Here is a 25,923-nt window from a genome sequence, read left to right as displayed (position 1 = left end):
CAATCTGAATGAAATCATTCAAAAATTAATTAGTTGTTTGGGGACTGCGGCCATCTTGAAATTGGATTTTTCATTATCTGCTATGTTCTACTAGTCTAGAACTTTCTTTTGATACATTTTTGTGCATTTTTCATAAATAACAGTGTTCTACTAGTCAAGCATTTTCATTTGATACCCATATTAATGTGGTTCTGAGAAAATAGGTAATCCGCCATTTTGTAGTATTTGCATTTTTTATAAATAATTGTATTCTACTAGTCAAGCCCTTTCATTTGATACCCATATTGATGGAGTTCTGAGAAAATATGCAATCCGCCATTTTGTAGTGGCCGCCATCTTGGATTTGCATTTTTCACAAATAACTGCATTCTACTAATCAAGCCCTTTCTTTTGATACCCATATTAGCTATTCAATATAGAATTATTATACAAATTATTAAAAATTTCTGAAAATCAAAAATAAAATACTCCGGATAATCTAGTCTAAAATTCCGGATAATCGAATCCCGGATAATCGAATCCGACCTGTACTTGGTTGAGAATTCTATGCCGAATAACACGCCTTGAATGTACTCTGGAGTGGCAAGCTCTAGAATACGCGTGACCACCCACAGTGCAAGCCGGAAGAATTTTCTTTGACGGAAAATCTCCCGACCAGAACGGGAATCGAACCCGAACACCCGGCATGATAGTGTGGGACGCTAACCACTCGTCCACGTACCCCCAGATGAAGTAATCGACGGCGAGAAATATTAAAATTCTTACCATAAGAGGACAAACTTTCATTATGGCTTCGGTTGCTCGAGTAATACGATTTCACTAAAAATACACGTTCTTGTAAATTGTACACCTTGACACTGAAAAGCATCCGATCAGACTGAACGAGTAGCCGAATATTATCGTCCCGAAGTGGGGAATGCAGTGTTACCATCGACGGAGCGAAAAAAAAATTATAAGGAGCTCTGAAACATAACAACAGTCTGTTCTCTGACCGTATCTGGTTCCATGATTCCAGGGATAAAGTGTTGGGTGGATGATAACTCTTCAATATAGCATATAGAAGGGGTTCTCATTAACAGAAATTTGAAATGCATTATGTAACTATACAAATTAACCACCTGTCCATCTTACCCCCACTGTCCTCACATCCCAAATTTGGCTCCATTTGCTTGATTAGTTCTCGAGTTATGCAGAAGCTTGTGTTTCATTTGTATGGTAGCCCCCCTCCCCCTAGAGAGGGGGTAGGTGTGTCGAACCACCTTCGAAACATTTCGTGCTCTCTAAAACCTCAACACCCTAATTGCAATATAAAAATGCCCTGACTTGCATATATTTGTATTGTCGATTTCCTTGGTTTTGAAATCTCCGTTAGGGAACACGTTTCGGTGGGAACAAAAGCTCCGCTTACTTTCATGGTTTTGCAATGTCGATTTCTACAGGCACCTTGGTTTTAAAGTCTGTAGTTTCATAAAATATATGTTTTTATTCATTTTCACTATTATGAAATGCCTTAAATGATTGATGCAAAATTCTCGTAAGTTTATCAGAAAATGACTGAGCAATAATTGTGAGTACAAGAGGAAGCTTGTATCTTCCATTTGAACCAATCAGAACAAGGTATTTCCGTTTGGAGATTTTTCGATTGTTTGATTTGTAAGTACATGAGCCGTCGCTCGTGTCGTCAATTCCGACCAATCAGAACTGGGTATTTCCGTTAGGATACGGGTTGAGATTTCTCAATTGTTTGATAGTTAGTTTCATGACATATATTATTTTATTCAATTAAAGAAATTGTTATGGAGTGCCGAAATCGATTAACGCAAAAATCTCATCAAAAAGAGTCGCACGGGGCCAAATCTGGAAAATACGGTGGATGGGGCAGCAGTTCGTAGTGCAATCCGACCAATTTGGCCGTGGCGACGGCGGAATTTCCATTTTTTCCGTTTTTCTAAAATCCGCGGACACGCCCGCTTCCACACACGGTCTGAAGAAAACTACGAGTCCGATTCGGCTAAAATTTTGGCAATAGTCGTTTACGAGAGTGTACTACACGATAAGTAATCTCTTTTGCGATACTGACACCATCGGGCGATGAGGCCAAGTACTTATCGGACCGCCCTCGTACAGTTTGAAACGGAAAAAAGGTGCTTTCAGGCTTAAACGTGAAAAACATTTTCTAGAAAGAGATCTCAAGAGGCATTTACAAATCCTGAAAGATTCCAACTGAACACTGAATGAAGACTGGATGGAAACAAATTCTAACTTCTGTGTTCCCTCCAAAGTGAGTGAATTCAATCGCAGCATATGGGAAGAAGGTGGTCATGAAACTCGTCTAGGATCACTCGTGTTTTATGCCGATGGATCTAAAATTGGTAAATCTACAGGTGCTGGGATTACTGGACCAGGGATCATTTCCAATGGGATAGTGTCCTACGGCTTTTAAGCAGAAATAAATGCTATTCTTACGGTGCTCATACACTGTTTGACCGAAGCCATATATTTGACTCTTTTTGACAGAAAAAATTGGTCAACGTGTACTGATCAAATATATTCTACACAAAACACGACAAGCAAATATTCGATTATTGAATGCCTATAACATTTTTTCAGTCTGTTCTTCGAACCTATTGATACATGGTTAGGTTACCTTGAATATTTCAGTTGATTTTTTCCATGTTCGGTGTTTGATACTGTTTACTACTGTTGAAAATTGAAGAGTGGCAAACAAAATAGTGTTTGTACAAATATCAAATCAAACCTTATCTGTCAAAAAACAACAAATATTTGACCTCCGGGCAAACAGTGTACGGCCACCTTTACATGTACAAATATTTGTTTGGTTAGAAAATACACGTATGTCAATATCTGTATATTCTCAGATAATCAAGCAGCTCTTAATACTTTGAAAGCACATTAGAGCGCCAATGGATGTATGGGAAAAATTTCGAGGGTTGTATCCGAGACACGACCGTCAGGACGTAGGACTACGCAATCTTTTGTTTTTAAATTTGTTGGTTTATCATTTCGGATATTATTTGCGAATATGTCGAAATTTCACAAATAACTCTTTAGTAGGCCCTGAAAAGGTTTAATGTTTTGCTTGGTTTTGTGGAATCATTTCGAGAAGCATCGATTCTTTCTTGCCTTTGCGAGAACGATAAACTAATTGGTCGCAATTTGTTTCCTTATATCAATGCACGCATTGCACTGAGTATTTAACGAGAGGCATCTTCCGTGCATCGCCATTCAACAAACATCAAACACGCGTCTAACAGATGCACACAGTTGCAGCGATAAAAATGAAACATCGCGAGAATGACCGTTTATGAAAAATCGACTCTCGGTTAAAACCGTCAACAAAGCTAGGAGCTTGTTGCATCAGAACAAAGCTGATGCGCACGAGAGCAAATACGAATTGCAACTGAAAGTATAGAAGGTGTGCTATTCACATGTACAGTAAATGCACAAGTTCTAAGTTCCGCGCAACGAAAACAAGCAACACACACAAAGCCAAACACTGATGACTAGAAGCGACCTATGATAATTTGCACTCTTCTCTTTTTTCGCCTGCTTTGCCATGACTAGGATGATTATGTTAATTTCAATGCCAGAAACACAAAACGAGCAGAATAAGCGATCTTTGTTATTTGGAGTACAGAAAGAATCAGAGAATTTTCCTCAGAGGAGATACAATACTTATACGATAGCGACAGTTTAATTACTATGCAAGGATGGGGTTTATTTTGAAAATATTCTCTTTTCGCTATCCCCCTTCGTTGTTTCTATTCTAGCGGCTGCATAAGTTGCCCGTTATTGACAGCTCTATTCGGGAATGCACACAAATGGACAGAACAAATATATGGGGAAATGAGAATGCTTCCAATTTTCACCAATTTAAACCTTATATAGACTACGGGATTATGATGTATAGCATATTAAACAAATCTTAGAAAATTTCCGATTCGAATGGTATGTAAATCGTTTAAATCCGTTCGCAGCAAAAATAGTTATAAACGTTAACTTTATTTCATAAAAACGTGACCTGTTTTCTGATTTGGCACTCTTAATGTAAGACGTGGTCCTACGTCAAAAACTGACCTTCGATTTTTCAAAGGGAACATGATCCAAAATGTTGATGCCCACGAAAAACTACCCAACGCAAAATATTAACTCAATCGGACTTCATTTACTAGTGTCGCACAGCCGTCAAAGTTTGAGTTTCTTGAAAACCGAAAAATCACCCAAGTAGGAAGCGAAGTTAATCGAGGTTTTCGATTTTTTTTTATACCAGAGAGCAGTATGGGTTTTAGATACCAAATGATGGCACTCTAATACACATGTCAGTCGAAGCTTGTTTGGGAATGAATTCTATCCTTGAAATAACCAACTGCTACTGACGACGTTTATCTATACTGAGTACCTGGCAGTGTCTTGGAATATCAACAATATTCACGAGTAACGAATATAATTTCATTCCAGTGTAAATGACTTTTTGACGTAGAACTACGTCTTTCAGGAAGGGTGCCAAATCAGAAAACAGGTCACGTTTTTATGAAATAAAGTTAACGTTAATAACTATTTTCACTGTGATCGAATTCTCATAATTTGAATACCAATCGAATCGGAAATTCTCTAAGATTGTTTGATATGATATACATTACAATTCGCTAATCTCTAAACGGTTGAAATTCATGAAAACTGGAAGAACTTCCTTTTTTCTCATACATTTGTTCTGCCGATTTGTGTGTTAACCCTACCCGTATCTAGAATGCTTATAACCCGAACATTTCTTAACAGATCGGAAAGATGTTTGCATCAATTGATAGAAAATATTTCTACGCGTCTATCACAAATTATAAAATGTAATTTTTCATGAGACGAACAATTGAACTACTGTAAAATGTCAAGCGTTATCTAAACGCCCTAACTGTCAAGTTTTGATTGGCCCGCTTTACAGTTTCTCCAACACAGATTTCAAAATCGATGTACCTGTGGAGTTCCGCTCTACAAATATACATGCAAGTAGGGGGTATTTTTGTTCCCACCGAGGTGTGTTTCCCTAACACGGACTTCAAAATTAATGTGCCTGGGAGAATCCGCTTTGCAAATACATGCAAGTCTGGGGTATTTTGCGGTGTTGAGTACTTTTGTACTCGCTTGTCGTTGTGCAGACCGGAATATGTTTCCCTAAAACGTACTTTTAAACTGAGAAGGCTGGGAAAATCATTTCAGATACTAGAGGTGAATGAACTTTCGCGATTCGAAAACTACGTAAACATGAGATGTGCAATAATTTCAGAGGGAAATGTAAAATACAACGATCGTTTGACAATTTTCCGTTCACATATTTTGGAAGTCCTAGGCATCATATCTGATTTTGATTAAAACTAAATGTTGTTGAATCACTAATGTCGGGCAAGAGCCCAACATGGATTTCGGATAAATGAAGTTTATACTTCCGAGGTTGAATCTAGACTGCTCTATTTTATTTCTTAAATTTACAGAGTTTGGCATGGCCTGGATTTTCTTGCCTTCGTGTGCATTTGATGCTTGGTGCTTGGTAAGCACAAAATGTGCTCCTCTGCATGGGTGGCCCGCGCCGTCCTCACAAACAGCGCTCGCATGTTCCAGGCGGTTTCTCCGCTGCGCCCCTTCCAGTTGTTGTAGTCGCTTGGCGTTCCTCCGCCAATGGCAGATGATGATGGCGATTATTATCGCCACGATAAATGCGCCATCCACGGAATAGGACGCGACATCGTGCATGGTGATTGAATTTTCAACTTTGTCACTGCCGAACATTGTTGTATGTTTAGATTACGGATAATTTCTTGGAACTCGCTCTGTTCCATACATTGTAGTGCGTTTTATTACGCCTCGGAGGGCCGATAATCGCTGATGCAGGTCTCCATCGTGTGAACATTATTTCTTAGTTGTCAGCAAAATGCCTACGTAGGCCATTGATTCACAGGGTCGTTACCCATTCCGATTTTGTATACTTCCAATATCAAACTTAACGCATTAGGGACCGCTCGTTTTGGGGCAAACTTGAACGCTTCATTTGTTCGGATTCCACGAATGAGATCATTTCCTTCGATGTGGATGAGACGAAGGCGAGCCATCGGTAGACCTTGTTAGATTCTTGGCAAACCAAGGATTTAACTTTCAAGCGTAGAAAACGCGGGTTATTTCGGGATACATCCGTAAAAGACGGAACGCGAGACACGAGAAATCCATGAACAAATTTGCTATAATGAATGAATTCGGCATTGAGTGGGGTTCATAACTTCGCTGTTATTTATCCTTTGAATATCAAAAGCAACAAATTGATATTCATCACATTCGGAACGATATTGGTTCTGGTATTGATTTTGCGTCAAAATTCAAAAATAAAAAACAGGGAGTGGGTTATATCTATGGTATAACCGCAATGGTGACGTAGGACTATCGTTGATTTAGTGTTGTTGAATCTGAATCCATTCTGAATGAATGAATAAATGAATATTTGGGGGACTTCGAAAACGAGAGCGTTACGTTGGAGGTACAAGGTTTTATGCATCCAATATTGGATACGAAAATATCCTACTGATGGGGAAGAATAATCTTCAAAAGCTTCCCTGCTAACTACACTTGATTGAAAAATCACAGAACCAAATGTATTTGGTCGCAGTGTTATATGGTTAGAAAACATTACAATAAACTCTTTCGCTTGCATGTTATTTTTAATGCCAAGGGGAACTGGCAAATTATTTTGCAGCAGCGGTATCTTACCGAATTCTTCCCGAAGTCCACCACCAGTGGGTAATGCTAACTCGATAACCACCTGTTAATAGCACTCGATTGAAAAATCACAAAACCAATTTTATTTGGTCGCAGTATCATATGGACAGAAAACGTTAAAATAAACTCTTTCGCTTGAATGTAATTTTCGATTCCAAGGGGAACTGGCAGATTATTTTGCAGCAACGATCACTTCTTTCCGGATTCTTCCCGATAACCAGCAAACGTAAAGAGTTGCGCGCGTGTATGTGTGTGTGTGTGGCGGTTGCTCCGATGTCTCAAGCGGAACCAATTTTCGATGCTGGTATTCTCTCGGTCGTCTTCTCTTCTTCTGATGGATTCTCTTCTGGCCTAAGGTGCACAAACAGGCTCTTGGTGACACCGTTCATCCGCGCTTTCATGATAAACGAAGAGCTTCACCACAACAGCGACAACATGCTCCAATCGCTGTTCAATTATAACTGAGTGGGTTTACGAGCGGCGCTCGCTTATATACCGATTGGTGATTTCAATAGCCTGTTTTGAAAGCAATTTTAAGGCTATTGAAACAAGTTTTTGGATGAAAAAGTAACAAGTATATAACGCGTAGACATTTTATCTTTCGAATGAAGTGTGTATTATACCATTTCGTTCAGTTGTTTAAGAGCTATTAACGCCCTAAATATCGGTGTCCGGCGTAACGCTTTCGTTTTCGAAACTTTGATTTTACACCCCGGTATAGAAATGAAAGACGTAGTCCTACGTCAAAAAATAGTCAGGCTGGACCACTTAGAGAACAAAAACGCCAGAGTTCGATGAAACGAACTTTGCAAGAAATCGCGCAGGAGTTTGTTTGGCGAGATGGTAGCAACGGCATAAATAAAAACCAACCGCACACAGCTACCGCATGTTAAAAGTAAACAACAGCTGATATTAATTTGGCTAAAATGAACTTCAAAACATATTGAAGAACAAAAGTTCATTTGCTCATATATACTGGTTGTCTGGATCTGTCATTTTGATTTTAGTTTGGAATATATATAGGTTTTCGATGCAACCTAGTCTGAAAATCTATGCATTTGAGCTTAGCGAAGATGATTTTTTTCAACACTGGTGCCTGGTCACTGCGGTGCAGAAGGTATCGAAAAATCGATCTTTTGGGATCTTCAATTAAATTTGTCGGGCCTGAGTCAGCTTGTGAATTATCATGTTTGAAATTTCATTTTTTTTTGAAAATTCGTTTTTTTTGATTTTTTAAAAATTAGAATACCCCCTTAAACTCCGTCCTGGCACAAAACGGCACGTAATAAATTACAATTCTAGACATCATTTCATTTCATTATATTTCAAGATTAACGGAAATCTGTTTAGAAGACGAACTTTATGTGAACCAGTGAATCAGACACGATGAGAATAAGGCTTTTAATCATGATACATCATTATTTTAAAGATGGAGTATCAAATGCTACGTTTCTTTCGTCGAACTGACTAAAATCATAGCCCGCCGCCGAAAGTCTTCCTTTCTCTTCAATGTATTTTGAAGAGCAAGTTCAAAGATACCCGTGTGATGCTAACCACTCGTCCGCGAAAGTCTCGGCTAGCCGCTGTATGGTTGTACAAGTTTTGTTTTTTTGTTGTCATGTCTCACCGAACGGTACTAGCCCGGTAGCGGCAGTAGCCAATCAGTAACAGTTACTGTTATTGTTTGATGTTATCAATCAATTTTATGTACACTGACTGGGCAGAGTTCGATCGCCCACGGCTCATCGGTTGGTGGGGTACAGTACAGAGTGCGTGTACACCCGTTTACGCCAGATTGCAACCCCATTATAGAATGATAGCTTCCACTTTAACTTGGAAGAGATAACAACTGGGTTTCAGTGGTGAGTGCTGTGGAAGGGCGCTAGACCGCTATGAATCTCGGTGTGTATCGCAATGTGTTGTTGGTTGTATTGGGTGTAGACAAAGCTGAGCACTTTCTTTGCAATTAAAATCATTCGTTTCGATTCCGACTGTGATGGCAGGATTGGGTATTGAATAATTGATAATTGTTCGAGGTCTAGCTAGTCATGCACAATGAAATGTGGCTGTTTAAGGTTTGAGTTGATAAGAAGATCGTTCAGACAGTCACTTTCGCCGTTTTCCTATAGATGTCATACAATAAATTTGGACATCTTTTGATAGAACTCGAAACATCAGTCGAAATATGTTTGCTTCACAAAATCTTTCTTGATCGAAAATGTTCGTTTGCGAGGCAATTAATCTACATTTTCTGGATCGAGAATCATACAAATCTACATTTTTTGGACCGAGAATCAATGCGGTGGCTGAAATAAATGACTATTAAAACTGAATGAAGTTAAAGAAAAATTATTTTCAGAAGTTTTTTCATTCAATTATAACTTAGAAATATCACAGACACAAGCACAGTCTGTGAGTAAAAGAGTTACAATTTTGCGCGCGAGTACAAGAAGGTTAATCTACTCCACCATGTAGTTTTAAAGCCTTAAACGGGCCGTGAGAACTAGGCATGTAGTTAACGCAAACTACAATACAACGACATGGTTACATGCTTACACAAAACAATTTTTCTCAATACGCAAAACAGTTAAAAACATTGAAAAAATTGGTGGCAATATAGTAGCCACTGCCCGTCTAGCGTAAAACGTTTGTGGCAATATAACTGCCATTGCTCGTCTTGGTGGTAAACATGATTTTTTTATATTTGAATTTTCAATGTTAATTTCAACAAAAACAACAACGATTTCCAGAAACTTTTTAAATTAAATGGCAACTAATTAAAGAACAAAGTTCCTAAAAACAGTATGCAGTTACAAAGAGTTTGTGAATAGTAACAGCAACGTTGATGTGAACGCGTTGAATTTCATGTTAGATATGAATGAATAACATAAATTTGAAAATGAAGCAATTCTTGTAAAAATATTTATGTAATGTACAAAACATTGACATTAAAAAAAAAATCTGCGCCCAGGAGCACGGAAGGCATATTGACATAGGACTGCAGGGTTGCCACATATACAGAATATTCTAGGTTTGACAGATTTTTCGCCGAATTTCAGATACAGAATCTGTATATACAGAATTACAGATTTTCAGCGAAGATACAGAATATACAGATTTTTTTAAATTCAATTTTAAATATTAAATTTTTTACAGTACGTTTTTCCTATCTTCCTTCTTGCTAATAAACATTGCTCTTTTTCGTTAAGTCATGAAGATACACATTCGACATTCATCAGCGTAGGTTGAGTGAATATTTTCGCTTTACCATGCAAAAAAAAACAAAGTCCAGAAATCGGTTGGCTCCCACAATGACCGACTCTATTTTGAAAGCGAGGAACTATGTATCGGCTCAAGGGGGAACGTCAAGGATGAAATTGATGGAAAATTTTAAGGCAAAGTTCAACAAAATCATGTATAAACATCATACAATTTAGAGAATTATGAAAAAACGTTTTTATCGTTCATTTTGTTGTATTTCTTTTCATTTTATCCGTAATTTTTTTGATACAGATTTTTCTGCTAAAAATACAGATATACAGATGTTTTCAGAAAATTTTACGCAGCAGGTTAGATGAGATAACGTGGTCGAATCCGGAACCACATTCTGTTCAAAAATGTACACAAAAATGCCATTAAAGCAATTACTACCCTTTGCAGAAGAAGACAAGGAGTCATCATTTAACATTTAAAACACAAGGCTAAATAGTTAAGGTCTACATCAATTTAAGCCTGGAAAGTAATACCCACAAGTTTGTAGAGCGAAGCTTCAAAAAGCGTGCAAGATGGTATTTGGAAGAACCATTCCTCCCTCAAGCATTCTAAGCAAGTTTGAATTATCCGCGTTTTCCGTGGTATTTAAGGTGCCAAAATACGGGAACGTGTACTGTTGCTATGTCCTCTTTATTGTGCGTATCGCAGCGTTTTTTGAATTAGAAAAAGTTGAAGCCAGGTATCCTAGAAGGCAGGTATATCCTAAAAGGTTCTATAACATCTCAAACTATTAGAAGGTATTTACGTTCTGTGTCCCTCGATAAATTAGTGACATTCTGGCGATCACCACGTTTAAAAACTGGTGTCATAAGCGACTGCTTCTAGATTCGGGGAAATTGCTGAAGCGAGCGATTGAAGATATCGCTCTATAGTTGCGCAAGAACGGTAATATAACGACATATCACGACTGGAGGTAAACCATTAGGACCAGGGGCAAGTGATCGTTTGAGCTTTTTCGAAAACTTCGTTTAATGGTAGGCGTAATTGCTGTAATTGCCGTTGACAAGCATTGCGCGCGCGCTTCAGTGTCCGTAAACGGTGCGGGCTCCAGATAGGCGAAACCGGTGGTTTGATTCTTGGGACATTCGCTACAAGCCAATCGTTCAAAAGGGAAATATGTTGTACTCACGACATTCCAACAGAATCCGTCTGATTGAAACAACTTAATTTGTGGTAAAACGGGTTCCTGTCAAGCCCGCCTGATACTGGCAGACGAACCTGTTCTGATTTGCTGATTTGGAAGGTTATTTTGTAGGCGGCTTAAGTCTTAAGTCACTTAATTGTTGTTGCATTCCTGCTTGTTGAACTCCTAGATAGGGCAGACGACACCCTCTATTTCTTTTCCGATAGTCTGTCCTCATTCCGGATCTTGGAAAATAATCCAGTACAGTGTTCGAGTATGTATTCCTATTCCATGTTTGTAGAGTTCACCGTCTTTGTCGACGACTATGTTCTATGGTTCCCAATCTCTAGCTGGGTCTCGTGGAGGTTGGAATCTGTTTGTCTGCTGGCTGGCGCATCTAAGTCAGTTCCATTTCGTAGTTAACATGAGAAGAAATTTTTCCGTCAAGTGAGGTCGTCTTCGACCTATACGAGATTCTACCCAACGTCCTGTATATAATTCATGGACTCTGCTACTGAATAACTCACCTATCACCATGCATTTTGTTCAATGACTGGAGTATTTCGGTGAGAGTTTCATCAAGTTGAAAGAGAACCTAATATGGGTTCTTTGTTCGGTATTCTTTTTAGGTCAACTTATCTACCAGCCTGGAGGTCGCAAGGCAAGAGAACACCCAATGTTTTCTATTTGTATTTTTAAGGGAGCCGTGTGCATATTCAGATTTCCAAGCTTTAGTAGGAACATCATTAGGAGCCGGGATGTCGGATGTAGAAGTAATGTTTGATAACATTGGAAATGTCTGCGGCGAACTTTATCTAAAAGTAGTCCTCATTTCTGGAGTTGCGTAGAAGACTCGAAGAAGTCGCTCACTGGCTCAGGGATTTCGACAGAGGTCACACAAGCAAGAGCCAGCTAGCAACTTACTGCAGCGTGACTGTCAAGCGCTCGTCACCTGGAAGTTCTTACCAAACTCTCTCATACTTACTTGCGCTCAAATGAAGAACGATGCATTCGATGACTTCCATTGATCTTGCGGGCATGGACAGTCGCTAGCACATGGCAATTTCTCTGGATAAGTCCATGGAAGGAAGAACGTGCGTAATTCTATGGTACAAATCGTTCATTTCACCCAAGTATTTTCAAGTATCATCGTTGCGTTGCTACGTTGCAACGGTACAGCTCGTGCAACGAAAACTTGTCGCACAGCTGTGTCTTGGCTGAAGAATTTCCGCACGATAGCTGAAATATTACAACAACAGACGATTCTTGTGAAGTATCTCTATTAGCGACACTCATCCTGCTACGACGTTACAATTTTTATTATGACGTGAAATTAATTCACCATACACTTTATTTCATGACTTCGGCGAGTGGAATTCGTAGGCTTTGAGGATAACTGTTAGAAGCAGAATATGGAATGAGCTGAATTGCGAACTTTACGATGGTTGTTGTCGTCCTTAGTGAGCCAAGGTAGGCGGATCGGCTCGAGCTCGTAGCCTTAGTTGTCATCGTAGTTCCCCAGTTTATATTTATTTAGTTTTGAGCAACTTCACTGTAAGCTCGAAAAGCTCTAATTCGTATTTCAGTTGGATGTACAAATCCGCTACCGCCGCATGTGTCCTTTCGATAATGCTTACTTCGTCTGTAAAGAAGACAAACTGAGAGCACTTGTTGAACATAGTTTGAAACCTGCTGTCTGCATATAACACACTCGCTTCGTTGAATGGCAAAAAGGAGAGTCCTTTGCCTGGTCGAAGATCACTGTGAGTCTCGATACCGAACGATTCCGAAAGTTCACTCGAGACCCACACATCGATCGCCATTGCCTGAAATTGTGAGGTGAGTCATAGTTGTTAATGTTGATTATAGAAACTTTAAGCTTCAGAACAGTCATCCGTCTCTTCAGGCCTAATCCACATTCTTACCGTAGGTTGCGTTACTTGTTGGCATCATTTTCGTTATTACGGAATAACCGTCGAACCCTCAAACATTGATTACAGTATTCGATGTACTGAATCAAATGAACGTCTGTATTCCTGAAGTCTAAGTCGTCCTTCAATGCGTCGTTATGCAAAGCTACAACGAAACCACCGGAGCTATTTCTGCTAAGCCTGCTATAGAATACACCCGCAGTGATACGAATGCCCCAGGCACATTTACCCATTCTTTAATAACGTTCAGGTGAAATGCTCAGCGTAGTTATGCATCCACCACTCGACCAATTTGCGTTCGTGCGTTAAGATGCCTTTTTTCGAAATCATGTCACTCAACAATGTCTTGGCTACCCTTTTTTTTTGTGCGGTAACTGAAATATTACAACGACAAACGGCTCTTCGATTCAGTCGGTATCGTTACACGTCTTGTCGAGTGACGTTGTTGCAACATGACTGAGCCAACTCGCTCAATGTCGCTCGCGAAACGCTATCAAACCGTGCTCAGCTGTACGGTGCAACTTGGTGGAGATGCTCTCACAAGAGCGCTGAACGGCACTGACATCCATCTTCCGGATGCAATTCCGGATCCTCGTGGTCAGCTGCTCGGCGTCCGTGGCCCGCCAATTATTCTTGTACACCAGGGCACTGAGGGTACCGAAAAAATCCTCTATCGGACGGCACTGGGGCAAGTTAGCCGGGTTCTGTTCCTTGAGTATGTACGGTATCTGTTTTTCCTCGAGGTACGCCAACGTCTTTGCGTAATGGGAAGACACCTTGTCCGGCCAGAAGACGTAACAGTTCGACTGAAAAGTTTTTAAGGTAACACAGTAAAACTATTTTTTTTCCAAATTCAATTTTTTTTATTGAACATAATTGCCTTCGAGGACGATACAGCGATTATAGCGATCTTGCGACTTTTCGATACCATTTTTATGGTACTCTTTCGATTTTTCAAAAATAGGCCTCAGTTTCGGTAATCACTTCATTATCGGTCTTGAATTCCTTGCCAGCGAGCATGCTCTTCAGGTTTGCGAACAGAAAATAATCGCTGGGGGCCAGATCTGGAGAATACGGTTGATTCGGAAGCAATTCCAAACCCAATTCATGCATTCATGCACACGACATTCGAATGTTTCAATTTTTTCACAATAACAAAGGTTGCTTCACTATCAATGCTGTAACTCACGAACCAATCGACCGATTGCTGTCAAATTTTGACTCGTATTCATTGAAAGATGGTGCTTTGTGATAGTCAAGTAGATTTTTTGCAAGAGGCGTCATCTAGACGTTAACCTTATGAACTTTTCAGTCGAACTGTTACAGGTCAGAATGATGCTACTCTAAGAACGGAACCAGAATCTTCTCCAGGCACTCCTCCTGGTACACCCTTTGATTGATTGTCCGCTCGGCTTGTTAAACCAGGGCTTTCAACCTTTATCGGAGATTGCAATATACAGCATAACTTTGTTCTCAAACTTATGCTTGCATTTGTACTTCGCCATGCATGCGTGCATACGTGCACGCCTTGACACTATACCATACCAGTATTGCCGGGAATGTAGAACTTTGACAGCGGAAAATAACTATCGCCGTCCAGCACAAACGACGTCTCGCGCTAACTCTTCGTCATCCACCCGCACTGAGATTTCACGGTCGCTATCTGCTCGTCCGTGTATTCTGGGTACCTAGTCTTCTTCGAGCAGACGATGCCTTCCTGCTTGATAGTTTCCTGGATGCAGAAATGGGAGCAGCGAAATTTTCGGCCGGCGTCACGCAAACTCGTACCGTCCTTGTTGTCGAACAGCTTTTCCAGATATTCCTTCTTCTTTTTCGTCATGATCTTCGCTGGACGCCATTACCGGTAAACAGTGCTCACCGGCACATTTTCGTCCCGAAAGTGGTCTACTGTAAACTTTTCTCCTTGACACCGCGCTCGCGGAGTGCTTGTTGTTTCGACGCCATCTTTGATCGAACTGACAGCACCCGAGCGAGAAGACATGAGCAACCCGTTTCTAGGGATGCCAACTATAATTTTCAAAAATCAGGAAAATGAAAATAAACATTAAGAAGAAATCAAGATAGCTCATATGAGGTTGCTGATTTTCGGGAAAGCGAAGACTAGTTTTCATTGGCAGACATACATTTATTTAATTTTATATATTAAGTTTGTTCCCCAGTTTTTCATTCCCAGAACATGTTAGCTTTCTCGAGAGCTGTTGATGGGATTTTGTATGCTGTCCATAGAGTCAAAGATCGTGCCATTGGGAGAATTTTGCATGGACCTTCTTCTTCATAAATGTCACCACCGTTCCTAGAGGAACTTCGCCGTCTCAACGTAGTATTACTTACGTCATTTTCATTGGTACTTAGTTGAGATTTCTATGCCAAATAGCATGCGTTGAATGCATTCTGAGTGGCAAGCTCTAGAATACGCGTGAGCACAGTGCAAGTTGGAGGAAATTTCTTTGACTAAAAACCCACTCGACCAGAACGGGAATCAAACTCGAACCCCCGGCATGTTAGGTGTGACGTCAACTACTAGACCTCGGGGGCACGACCTGGACCTGTGATAATCTGAAGGTGGAATATCTGATTAGTTTAGCTAGTGGGACAGCAACTTCTAGCCAGACTTCAAGATAATTTGTCGTGTTGTTAAAGAGATATGGTATTTGGCATTGTCCTGATGGAACACGACGCCTATCACATTGACTAATTCTGGAAGTTATTCCTGAATCGTTGCCTTCAGTTTGTAATTTCGCTCATCTTAAGATTTTGCCGCTCACCATTTTTTATTTCCTTCACGTTATCATAATTTTCTTTGCATTCATGAAGCGAATCGCAGATGGAAATGAATATATTATATTATATGTTCTTTTTTCTCTTAAAATAATGTAAATCAAGTTGTTGAATGTCTTTTGCTTCGAGTATATAACGGAACTCGTATCTGCTTTATTTAATTCTACAAGAACAATACATTCATTGTATTCGTTTCTGGACTATTTCTAATCTGTGTTCTATTACTTTCATTACTTCGTTTTATATTTGAACTTCCGCTTGCAACTGGTGCACCACAATGATTGCAATGTTTAACGCTCTTTTTTATGATAGATTCAATCCCCACTTTGACAGGGATCCCACAAACTTTGACAGGGATCCCAATACATGCATTACCGATAATTATTATTCTGATAAAGTTAAAAACATAAAAATCAGGAGAAATCAGGATCATTTTAGAAAATATCTCACAAAATTGAGTTTTTATGAGGATATTAAAAAACATTCCCAAAAATCTGGAAAATTCTGCAAAATCAGGATGGTTGGCTTCTTTGCTCTCAACTAAACGCCAGTTTGTTTGAAACACCATGTGAGCATTAATTTAATTCTATGAACTTGTCGAAAGTTCTTCCGAAGTCATTACTAGCATATAAGGAACTTCCCTATGAACATTTGATTCCGATCTGGGCCGCAGCATCATCGAATACGGTTGATCGAGATTAGGTATAAGTGGTGATATTTTCAATTCTCACCTGTTAACTACTGCTTTTGCCGTACTGCCCGGCTTAGCTCATCTCGTTTTTCATGCTCTCAGGGTCGGCTTTGGCCCTCAGGAAGATATTTTTTGACCTTGTTTAAACACCTGTTAAACAATCAGTCGACAGCGGACACAAGAAGCTGTCTGCGCAAATGGACTAGCTTGCGTAAAGGAGTTGAAAGGAAAGTTAGTTGATTTTTCTTTAAAATGGTTTTTTGTTCGGTTCATGGAATTAGTTTGGTACCGTAATCGTTGAAGCCCTTCGCTGTCCTTCGTGGTCGTCGTCGGGGAAATAGCGTATTCTGCTGCAGGGCTCTTTCGTAAAGGCCAATAGGCGACCTTCTCCTTCAAATTCTTCACTCCACTCTACCACTCACTTGTCATTTTAAGATGGCTCTTTACTAGTCTTTTTTCAACTCACGATCGATCAATTCTCTTCTTCGATAAAGAGTATACGCGATGAATAACGGAATATATCGTTGGTTCTATTGGTTTCAGAAAGGCTCATCTGGTTACCTTCTCAGGTTTTCCAAAAATAACTCTCCGCTGTCGCGATTGAATACACGCGATGAATAACAGAATGTATTGCCGGTCTCATTGATTTTATAGAGATTCGCTCGGTTACCTTGTCAGGTTTCCCAAAGAGAACTCTTCGCCGTAGTGATTTAGTTTAGTAAAAAGCACACGCAATAATTAATAAAATATAGCCGGTCTAATCAAGGTTTTCCTTCATCGGTTATCTGAAGATAATCTCTCCCACGTGTTATGACAGATACGATTTTCTGAATTTTGTTTCGTTGAGTAGTCGATACTTTGTGTTTATGTAATCACATAGCTTACCTCAGTGAATCCTGATTATTACCTCTCTCCACTAACAACTATCCTTTCCATGATAAACGCTAAGGAACCACGCTATAGAGGCGACCCTTCTGGCATTCGGGTGTCGAATATCATACTAACATTCCTTCCCTTCCCCCGGTGACTGTAAGGACGTGGCCGGCGTCGTTATTGGCAATTTAAAGTCCGAATAATCGAAACTTGCACAATGAGAATGGTTTGCTACTCCCAAGCGCTTTTCAGTGTGTTCTTTGTGCAATTTAGTAGGTTCAGGTCAATCACGGAATGCAACTACGAAGTGTACAGTCTACCCAAGCTCAAGCTCACTATCGATCAGCAGAGACGAACCAGCCTACGGCTGAAAGTCTCTTAAATAAAGACAAAAAAAACTATCGATCAATTCTCTTTTAAATTTTGCTTCCAACTTCTTAACACCGTTGTCGTTTCCTGGCTTCGTCTAAGTGACCGAGTCACTCAATCTCCCTTTCTTTGTCACTTTATTTCTTCTCCTTTTCCTTCTTCCATTTCCTCTCACTTCCATCGGAATTAAATCTGTTAATATTGGCAGATATCTTTTTTTTCTCGATGTCAAACCACGTCGGCCTGATGTCGAGTTAGTCGGTTTACATCGATTGTTATTAACCAAGATATTTACATTTAACAACAATTAGACCATTCACAACAAAACAACATTTTACTTACACACTAAAAAGAAAATATTTGTCACGGATAACCTATTGTGATCGACGATTATTGATTGATCGGTAACATTCTCTCAAAGATTTTCAAAATTTTCAAAGTTTTAATCATAACATAACATTGTTCTACGGGCAGAGACGAATACAACAAAATAAAGACAGCTCAAATTGGACCATTCCTTCCTCGGGTTTTGCGCTTACCAACACATTTAGCCTTCCATTTTTATTTATACAGATTGCCAATCTGAAATTCTATAGAAAACCTAGTCGTAGGGTTGGTTTCCCCGAAAATGTCCGAGTGTTTTAATCAATCGTCTGAGGAAGTTACTATAAACTGACCAGACGTCCCGCGTTACGCGGGACAGTCCCGCATTTCAACAAAATGTACCGCGTAGGATTACGCCCCGCGAAACGTCCCGCATTTGGCAAAAGGAACGAAAATGTCTCGCGATATCAATATATTTCAGTATCACAATTTGATCATGCTGATTTTCTCAAATGGATGAACCTCAAAATGAAACTTTTATTTGTCAGTCTGTTCAAGAGCGCTTCCAATGCATTCAACGATTAATACGTTGAGCTGGTTTCATCGCACCGACAGTGGACTTTTTTTTAAGAGAGTGTCAACAGGAAACGACAGCAACGAAATCGGAAAATTGATTTTTATAAAGATTTATTTTTAAGATTTTTATAGAGATTTATAATGATTTTTATAAAAGTCCCCTATTGATCCGCAGGGACCAACGTGAGTCAAACGAAAAGTTCATCTTTGGTCCGCTAGCTCGGTTAGGGCTTAACGTGTTAAATAAGCCGGAAGAACTAGTGTATGCTGGACAGGAAGAGGCAGGGTTGTTTGATGAAGTATCGCAAATGAAGCAAATATTGTCCGGAACCTCAATCATGGCTGATGAAAAGGTGTATGTCCACATGTTCTTCTACCTTTCCGTGGCTTTGGTAGTCAGCTATCTCTCCATTTTGACCATTCGCTTAAAAGTTTTCTATAGGCCGCAGCTGGGGTATATTGGGAAGTTGGCGGTCTACGCGACAATGTTTATCTCCAGCCGATCCATTATCCATTCTCCAGTGATCTTTTGGCATAATGGGCTGATCATCGCTTCGGCATAAAGACCACATCACCTTCGCAAGTTTCGGAAAGCACTTCGTACTCGTTCTCCGTTCACCATATGACTCGGAAGAAGAGCGGCTTGGACATTCCTTTCTCGTCTGTCAAAGAAGGACCTTCTTCTAGAACTAGATGTGGATGATATATTCGACGTCATCGCTTACCTGGGGAACGTAAAGTACCCGGTCCTCGGCCATTCGTTGAATTCTAGCATCAAGCACGTCTCGTCTTCCATTATGAGCACGAAAAGAAGTTTTTCACCAGCATCTGAAGCTACTCCTTCTGGGTGATTGCCTGCTGCTAAGATACTGCCGGTCTCGTCTGACGCTTCCGCATAAAAATGTCCATTTTGGCCATATTCTCCTTCACCGTTTGGCCAGTTGTTTCGATCTCCCGGCTTAAGGAGCGACAGGGAGAAGATGTTGTAAATGCCAGATCGGCTATGTCTAGCGGACACAAAGTGTCTCAGGATGTTCAACTCCTTTGCTGTGGGGTGAAGCTGATAGTATGAAAAAATCATGAAGTTTCTTGACAGTGCTGCTGCTGCTTATAGAATTTTTGTTGTAGGCTTAATAAACGTAATATTTAAGGAAAATTTGTTCCATTAAATTCTTTTTTTGTAGTTTTTAGTCCAAATAGTCCATTTTTTAATGCATACGTTAACACTAAATTGGATGAAAAATGGATTGAAATTTTCGAGCATTCCATTCGGCAGTTTGAAAAAAATTGTTAAATTTGAATCGTGCTTGCCAGGCTTTAATGCTCTAACTGAGCCAGTGATTTTCGAGCGTAAACAAAATCTAAACCACCGAAAGATCCCAACTGAATGACGATACTTAGAAAGAAATAATACAGATCAGGTTTTATTGCAAGGACACATGTTAAGTGTTTCACGAATAAATGAGACTCGCTAAACTATGGTTTATTTTCACATAACGTATATACATAACCTTTTGTTTTTTAGTGTCCCGCGTTAGACCTTTGACGATCTTATCACTTTAGCTTACTAGCAAGTAATACTTACCGAGTGATTCCAGCTTCCGCCTGTCCTAATCATATATAATTCGCGAAGATGCTTTTGGTGCGGGGATCTGAGGTTGCCCTGGCATTAGTTATTCCTAGCCATTTAGAAAGTACTCAGTATTCGTAGGTGATACGCTAAAACACACCTTATCACTGTTGTTCGCAGAGAAAGGAACTTTTTTGATTGCTGAAAAATATATGCAATGTACGGACTCTTGAATAGGCGTTTCCAGCAACTCCTTTCCCGGTTCCATTGACGATACCAGACCTGTTACTGTACAACAAACAACGAGCCAACTTATGAAATAAATATTTGATTTCTTTTCCTTTTCTATTGCAGGATTGGTGTGTAGTACCATTGAGCGCGGGGAAAAGCGAAGCCATAAATAGCCCAGAACTCTGTGTATCACATCTCTCAATTAGGGCAAAGAAAAACAAAACAAAACATTAGGAAACAGAGAGACAGTAGCAGCAGCAGCGAAGAGTCGCCAGGAGGGAACACATTCATGTAGAACTGTTGCTGTCCAACAACCCGCGGGGTGAAAAACCGATTCGCACGTGTGCCAGAGCCAGAGAGCTCGTTTCCTCTCTGCCCACCGCGTCGTCGGTCCGTTGTGTATGTGTGTGTGTGGGCACCAATGACAGAGGATAACCGAAGGACCGAATTACGGATACGGCAAGTTTTATCGATATTTCCGCACAGCAGCTCTGCGTGAAATTTGGTGTTTTACTTTCTCTGTCCTCATCGTCGTCGTCGTGGTCGCGTTTCGGCACTGTGTCTGCCTATGTAAATATCCTTTCGGGTGTGTATACCCAGTTCGGGCCTATCTATCAGCGTGTAACTGTGTGTGTGTGCATGAGTGTGTTTCTCTGTGGGTGCCTTATCGGTGTGGGTCTACCAAAAACACAATTCTCGTTAATTGGCGATTAAGGCAGCGAAGGCTCGGGAGCGACGAAAGTACTGCACTGGGAGCAGCAGCATTCTGATTAGGATCGATTCCAGAGTGAGCAATAGAAATCGCTGAAACGCTGCTGCGAGCTCAAGCATCGCTCTGCGTGTGCCGTGAGAAGGTGCATAGTCAAAATAGTATATCCTATTTACCCGCTGGGGGATAGTTTTGAATTTGGAGTAAAAAAAAACTAGTGCTTTTTCGGAGTGCGAGAAAAGTGTGGCAAAGCATGCTTTTGAAATGTACAACATCACCGCTTAGACGTGTTCCCTCGAGCCAAGCCGAACTAAATGCTGCAGCAACTGGTGGCCAGTTTGCCTCGCCACTGAACACCTCATCGGCAGGCTGCGGCAAGGGTAAAGGCAAAGGGAAGAGTCTCCGCAATGGAGTCCACGCTAGTGGCAATAGTGCAGTAACAGGTGAGTCTATTCTCGTCCAATGTCAAACATAAGAAGAGAAAAACGAAAAAACAAAAAAAAATGGGAGGGGGAATCACTGGCCGTGGAATGGAAGCAACAGGTTAACTGCTGGCACTGCTGTTGCTGCTTCTGCCGGAAGGAAGGCAGGAAACGAAGAAAATCCAAACCACGCCCTAGCAGCAGCAGCTATATTTCGGCAGCGAAATTCGATCGCGATGGTGTCGCTGCTGGTGCTGGTGCTGGGGGTGGTGGCGTGTGGATGGGCTGGATGTTTATCGTTATCTGTGTTTAACTTTGTTGCCCTCTGGAGATCATGGCGAATTGGGTGTATACTTGTTGAACGTTACTTCGGCTCAATTATATTGAGATGGATGTTTACATTATTGAATGAAGGGTGCTTTGGTTCTTTCAATTGTAGGAAATAACACAATCTTCATTTGAGATGAAGTGACTAGGCATTTATCTTGTGAGTCTTCAGGGCTTCTTGAGTTTTGATTCACTGCTTCAAATCATTCTAATGTTAGATCTACTCAAAGGTAGAACGAGGTATAGCCCGTTTCGCATGGTGTATTTTCGAAGCTACACGATTTTCTATCCCATTCCACAATTAGAGACATCGGTTAATCGCTCGATTATTTTAAATAATCGAATATCTGAAATTATAATCGAGTAATTTTGTATCGAATAATTTGGAATCAAAATATGAATACATCGAATAATTGTCACTGTAATCGCGATTAATCAAAGAAGGAATCTTTCTCACGGTTAATGCATTTTTGGGTTAAGAATTTGGCTGCATAAATTTTTTTATCCAAAATTTTTTTATCCAATCATCTAACATCGACAACCCTATAGACCACGCGGTCAGAATGATAACGTGATACGTAGTTTTTACAGGAAATAAATATTCGCTCGATTAATCGAATATTGAAAGACAATTATTCGAATGAGTCGAATACTGAAAAATGTTCCAACGATTAATCGATAATCGAATAAATGAAAAATTTAGACATCACTATCCACAATGGTCCAGAATCGCATTGAGGTGGAAATTAGCCAGTGGCGTCTCTGCCGCGTTCATACTGTTCATAGGACAGGTAGACTTTTTTTTGTTATTGCACATTTGTAGCATGGATGAGGAGTTATCGAAGTAACTTTACTAGTAATTTCCATATTATCCCGAATACCCTTATTGACGTAGGACTCCGTCTTTCATTTCTGTACCGGGGTGTAAGTTTAAAGTTTCGAAAACAAGCATCACTCTGCTGGAATGCAAGGTTTTGAACGTTAATACCTCTTTATCGGCTGAATGGAGTGGTAAAATAATCACTTCATTCGAAAGTTAAAATGTCGTTATATGAGTTATATGACTTGTCACTTATTGGTCCAACAAATCGTTTCAATAGCTTTAAGATAGCTTCGAAAACAGGCTATTGAAATCATAACAATCTAGCTCATTGATGATGATTGCTTTTGTAACGATCGGAATGTGTTCCCGAACACGGACGCAAAATCAAGGCACCTGGAGAAATCGTCATCGCGAATACATGCAGGCTGTGCTTAGTGATGTCTAAATTTTTCATTTATTCCATTATCGATTAATCGTTGGGACATTTTTCAATATTCGATTCATTCGAATAATTGTCTTTCAATATTCGATTAATCAAGCGAATAATTATTTCTTGTAATAAACACGTTTCACGTTGTCATTCTGGTCGCGTGGTCTATCGGGTTGTCGATGTTAGATGGTTGGATAAAAAAGTGTTGGATTAAACAATTTATGTAGCCCCATTCTTAACCTAAAAATGCATTAACCCTGAGAAAGATTCCTTCTTCAAGTAATCGAGATTACAGTGACAATTACAAAATTACAAAATTACAATACAAAATTACTCGATTATAGTTTCAGATATTCGATTATTTGAATTAATCGAACGATTAACCGACGTATCTGGCTGTGCTTCTTTTACTCGCTTGCAAATGCGCTCGAGCAAAGGAATAGTTGCGCATTCGGTTCCCGTGATGCGATCGTATCCAAGAGCATCAATTTCTGTTTTGCTTTCGCATGGAACAGCCGTGAAAAATTGTTTGATTGTGAATGCGTCCGGACGAAGGAATATTCGCACCCTTTCACAAATTCGACTTGGTTTTCCAAGATTCAGATGCAATTTTAAATAAATGATTACCGAGCCAAAGGCAGTCCTACGTGTACCTTGCGGTTATATAACAGATATAACCCACTTCTTATTTTTTTCTTTTCTGTTTGGGTGAAACTCTTCCATCATGAAGAATGTAATCTAATGGCTACATTTGACTACACTACACAACCGGCACGCAACACTACACTACGAAATAAGCAGTAATGATTATCGAGTTCAAACCTTCTATCTGACCCCGCCGTCATTCAAACAGTTTTCTGCATCTTCGAGTGCGACAGGGCAAACGCAGTCAGCTATGTACGAAGCGATCACTACTACTAATGCGCCGCCTTGTGTAAAAAAGACACATTCGAGATTCGAAGTTTTTTTTTTGCTGAACGAAGCTGATGGAACCGATAGAAAACACACACACACACACCATTGTTGATTGAACAGGTAGCTCACTTGGTCACGCGTCGCCTCTGAAATTTGCATCTAGAGCTCGACAGTTATTTTCTAGACAAAAACTGTTATTTTCTAGACAACTCGACAAAGTTGTTCACATATGATAGAGCGCTCAGCATATTTGATACATATTTGACTCTACATAATGTGAAATTTTCAAAACTATGTTATTTTTTTTGTATTTGAGTAAACTAAAATGGAAATCATATAATCGATGTAGCTTTTTTTCTATGTTGCATTAGGGTGACCCAGAGAAAACAGGTTTTTTTTTATTCTTACTTTAATATTTCAAATCCTACATCACAATTGTCTTCGGACGACTTTTAGAGCTTATCAAACTAACAAGTTTAGAGCTCTCAAGGCCCTCAGTTGACCATCATTGTGTTGTTACAGAATAACTACGTCCACGCCAAAATAAGATCGATTCATCCATACAACTGCTCTGCTCTGCAAGAAACATTGGGCTGTTGTTCTATTAACACCTTGAGTGCCACGGTTCTATAGCGACTCTATGGAAATTTTCAAATGTATTAGGGCCATCGTTCCCTATCGTAGTGGAAGGTATTTTTGTTCAAAAGCGAATGCTTATAAGCTTATACACTTATATTAGTTACCTTTATTATCTTATGTTATACAGTCAGTCTCCGGTGACTGACGCAGCCTGAGCGAAAACTCGGTGTCGGTCACCAGTGGCAGTCAACGTGTTAATAACACATCAATGATCATATCAACTGTCTCCGTCGTTCGCTCTAACTGGTCAATGGAAGAACAGAAGGAATACTCTTACGCCTAAATGGCTACTGTGTAATGTATCATATGCAATGGTATAGAAGGAGTACTCTTACGCCCAATATGGCAACTGTTCAATGTGCTGTTTATAGATACGACTTAATATGTGACATGTACACGATTAAAAATCCGGCTTTGTTACAGCTAAATGCTAACGAGCCTAAATAAATAAACGAAAGGGATAAAACAAAGTTTAGAGCTTATCAAGACCAACAAGTTCTGTATCTCAAAATCTTAGTAATGTGTAAAAGTCTTCTGAAGACAGTTTGCATGTAGAATTTTAAATACAGTGGTACAAACTCGTAATCGCACTCCACCATGCAAATCTCTTTTTTCCCTTCTTTTGGAAGTGAAAAAAAAGGTTTCAAAACATTTTATTTAGATGAAGTCACAGTGTCATATGATAGTTAAAAGGTTTGTTATCTGTTTTAAGAATAATGGTTTTTATTTCTCTAAGAATTGCGAATGTATTAAGATTGACTCAAACTCATAATCGTACTCTGGTTGCAATTTCAACTCGATTCATAATGCGTTGATTAATTTCAGGTATTTAGCCGTTATCTACGAGTGTTTTGGTGTATTCGGAAGGAATATTCATCCATTTTTTGATCAAATGCGTTTTAAGATCGTTTTTTTTGATTTGATGGTTTCTAAATTTCCTACACAGATAACTTTCATATTTTTTTAACTGGGATTGAAGCTGGGAGATTGGGGAGGAGTATCAAAAACTTTTGAGCAATTATAATGTAAGCATGTGCGAACTATAAGTGACTTGTCATTGTCTTGGTAAAAATGAATCCTCGATTCAATTTCAATTTCACGGAGAGCAAGGCCACACACGT

At 39.7% G+C, this 25,923-nt stretch overlaps 1 protein-coding gene across 3 annotated transcripts in view; it reads left to right on the top strand.

Moving 5' to 3' along the window:
• LOC129762044 (nuclear factor of activated T-cells 5) overlaps window positions 1-25,923 on the top strand; it is a 106,672-nt gene that overhangs the window by 3,355 nt on the left and 77,394 nt on the right. For 2 of the 3 annotated variants that reach the window (XM_055760017.1, XM_055760018.1), the window contains one exon: window positions 20,661-21,689. In XM_055760017.1, coding sequence (XP_055615992.1) covers window positions 21,500-21,689 — 190 coding nt within the window. In that variant the 5' untranslated portion in view covers window positions 20,661-21,499. The remainder of the gene's footprint in view (window positions 1-20,660; window positions 21,690-25,923) is intronic. The other variant, XM_055760020.1, reaches the window with a different exon arrangement.

This window comes from Toxorhynchites rutilus, chromosome 1 (assembly GCF_029784135.1).
Source record: "Toxorhynchites rutilus septentrionalis strain SRP chromosome 1, ASM2978413v1, whole genome shotgun sequence".
Taxonomy (NCBI): Eukaryota; Metazoa; Arthropoda; class Insecta; order Diptera; family Culicidae; genus Toxorhynchites; species Toxorhynchites rutilus.
This window is presented reverse-complemented; position numbering and strand designations above follow the sequence as displayed.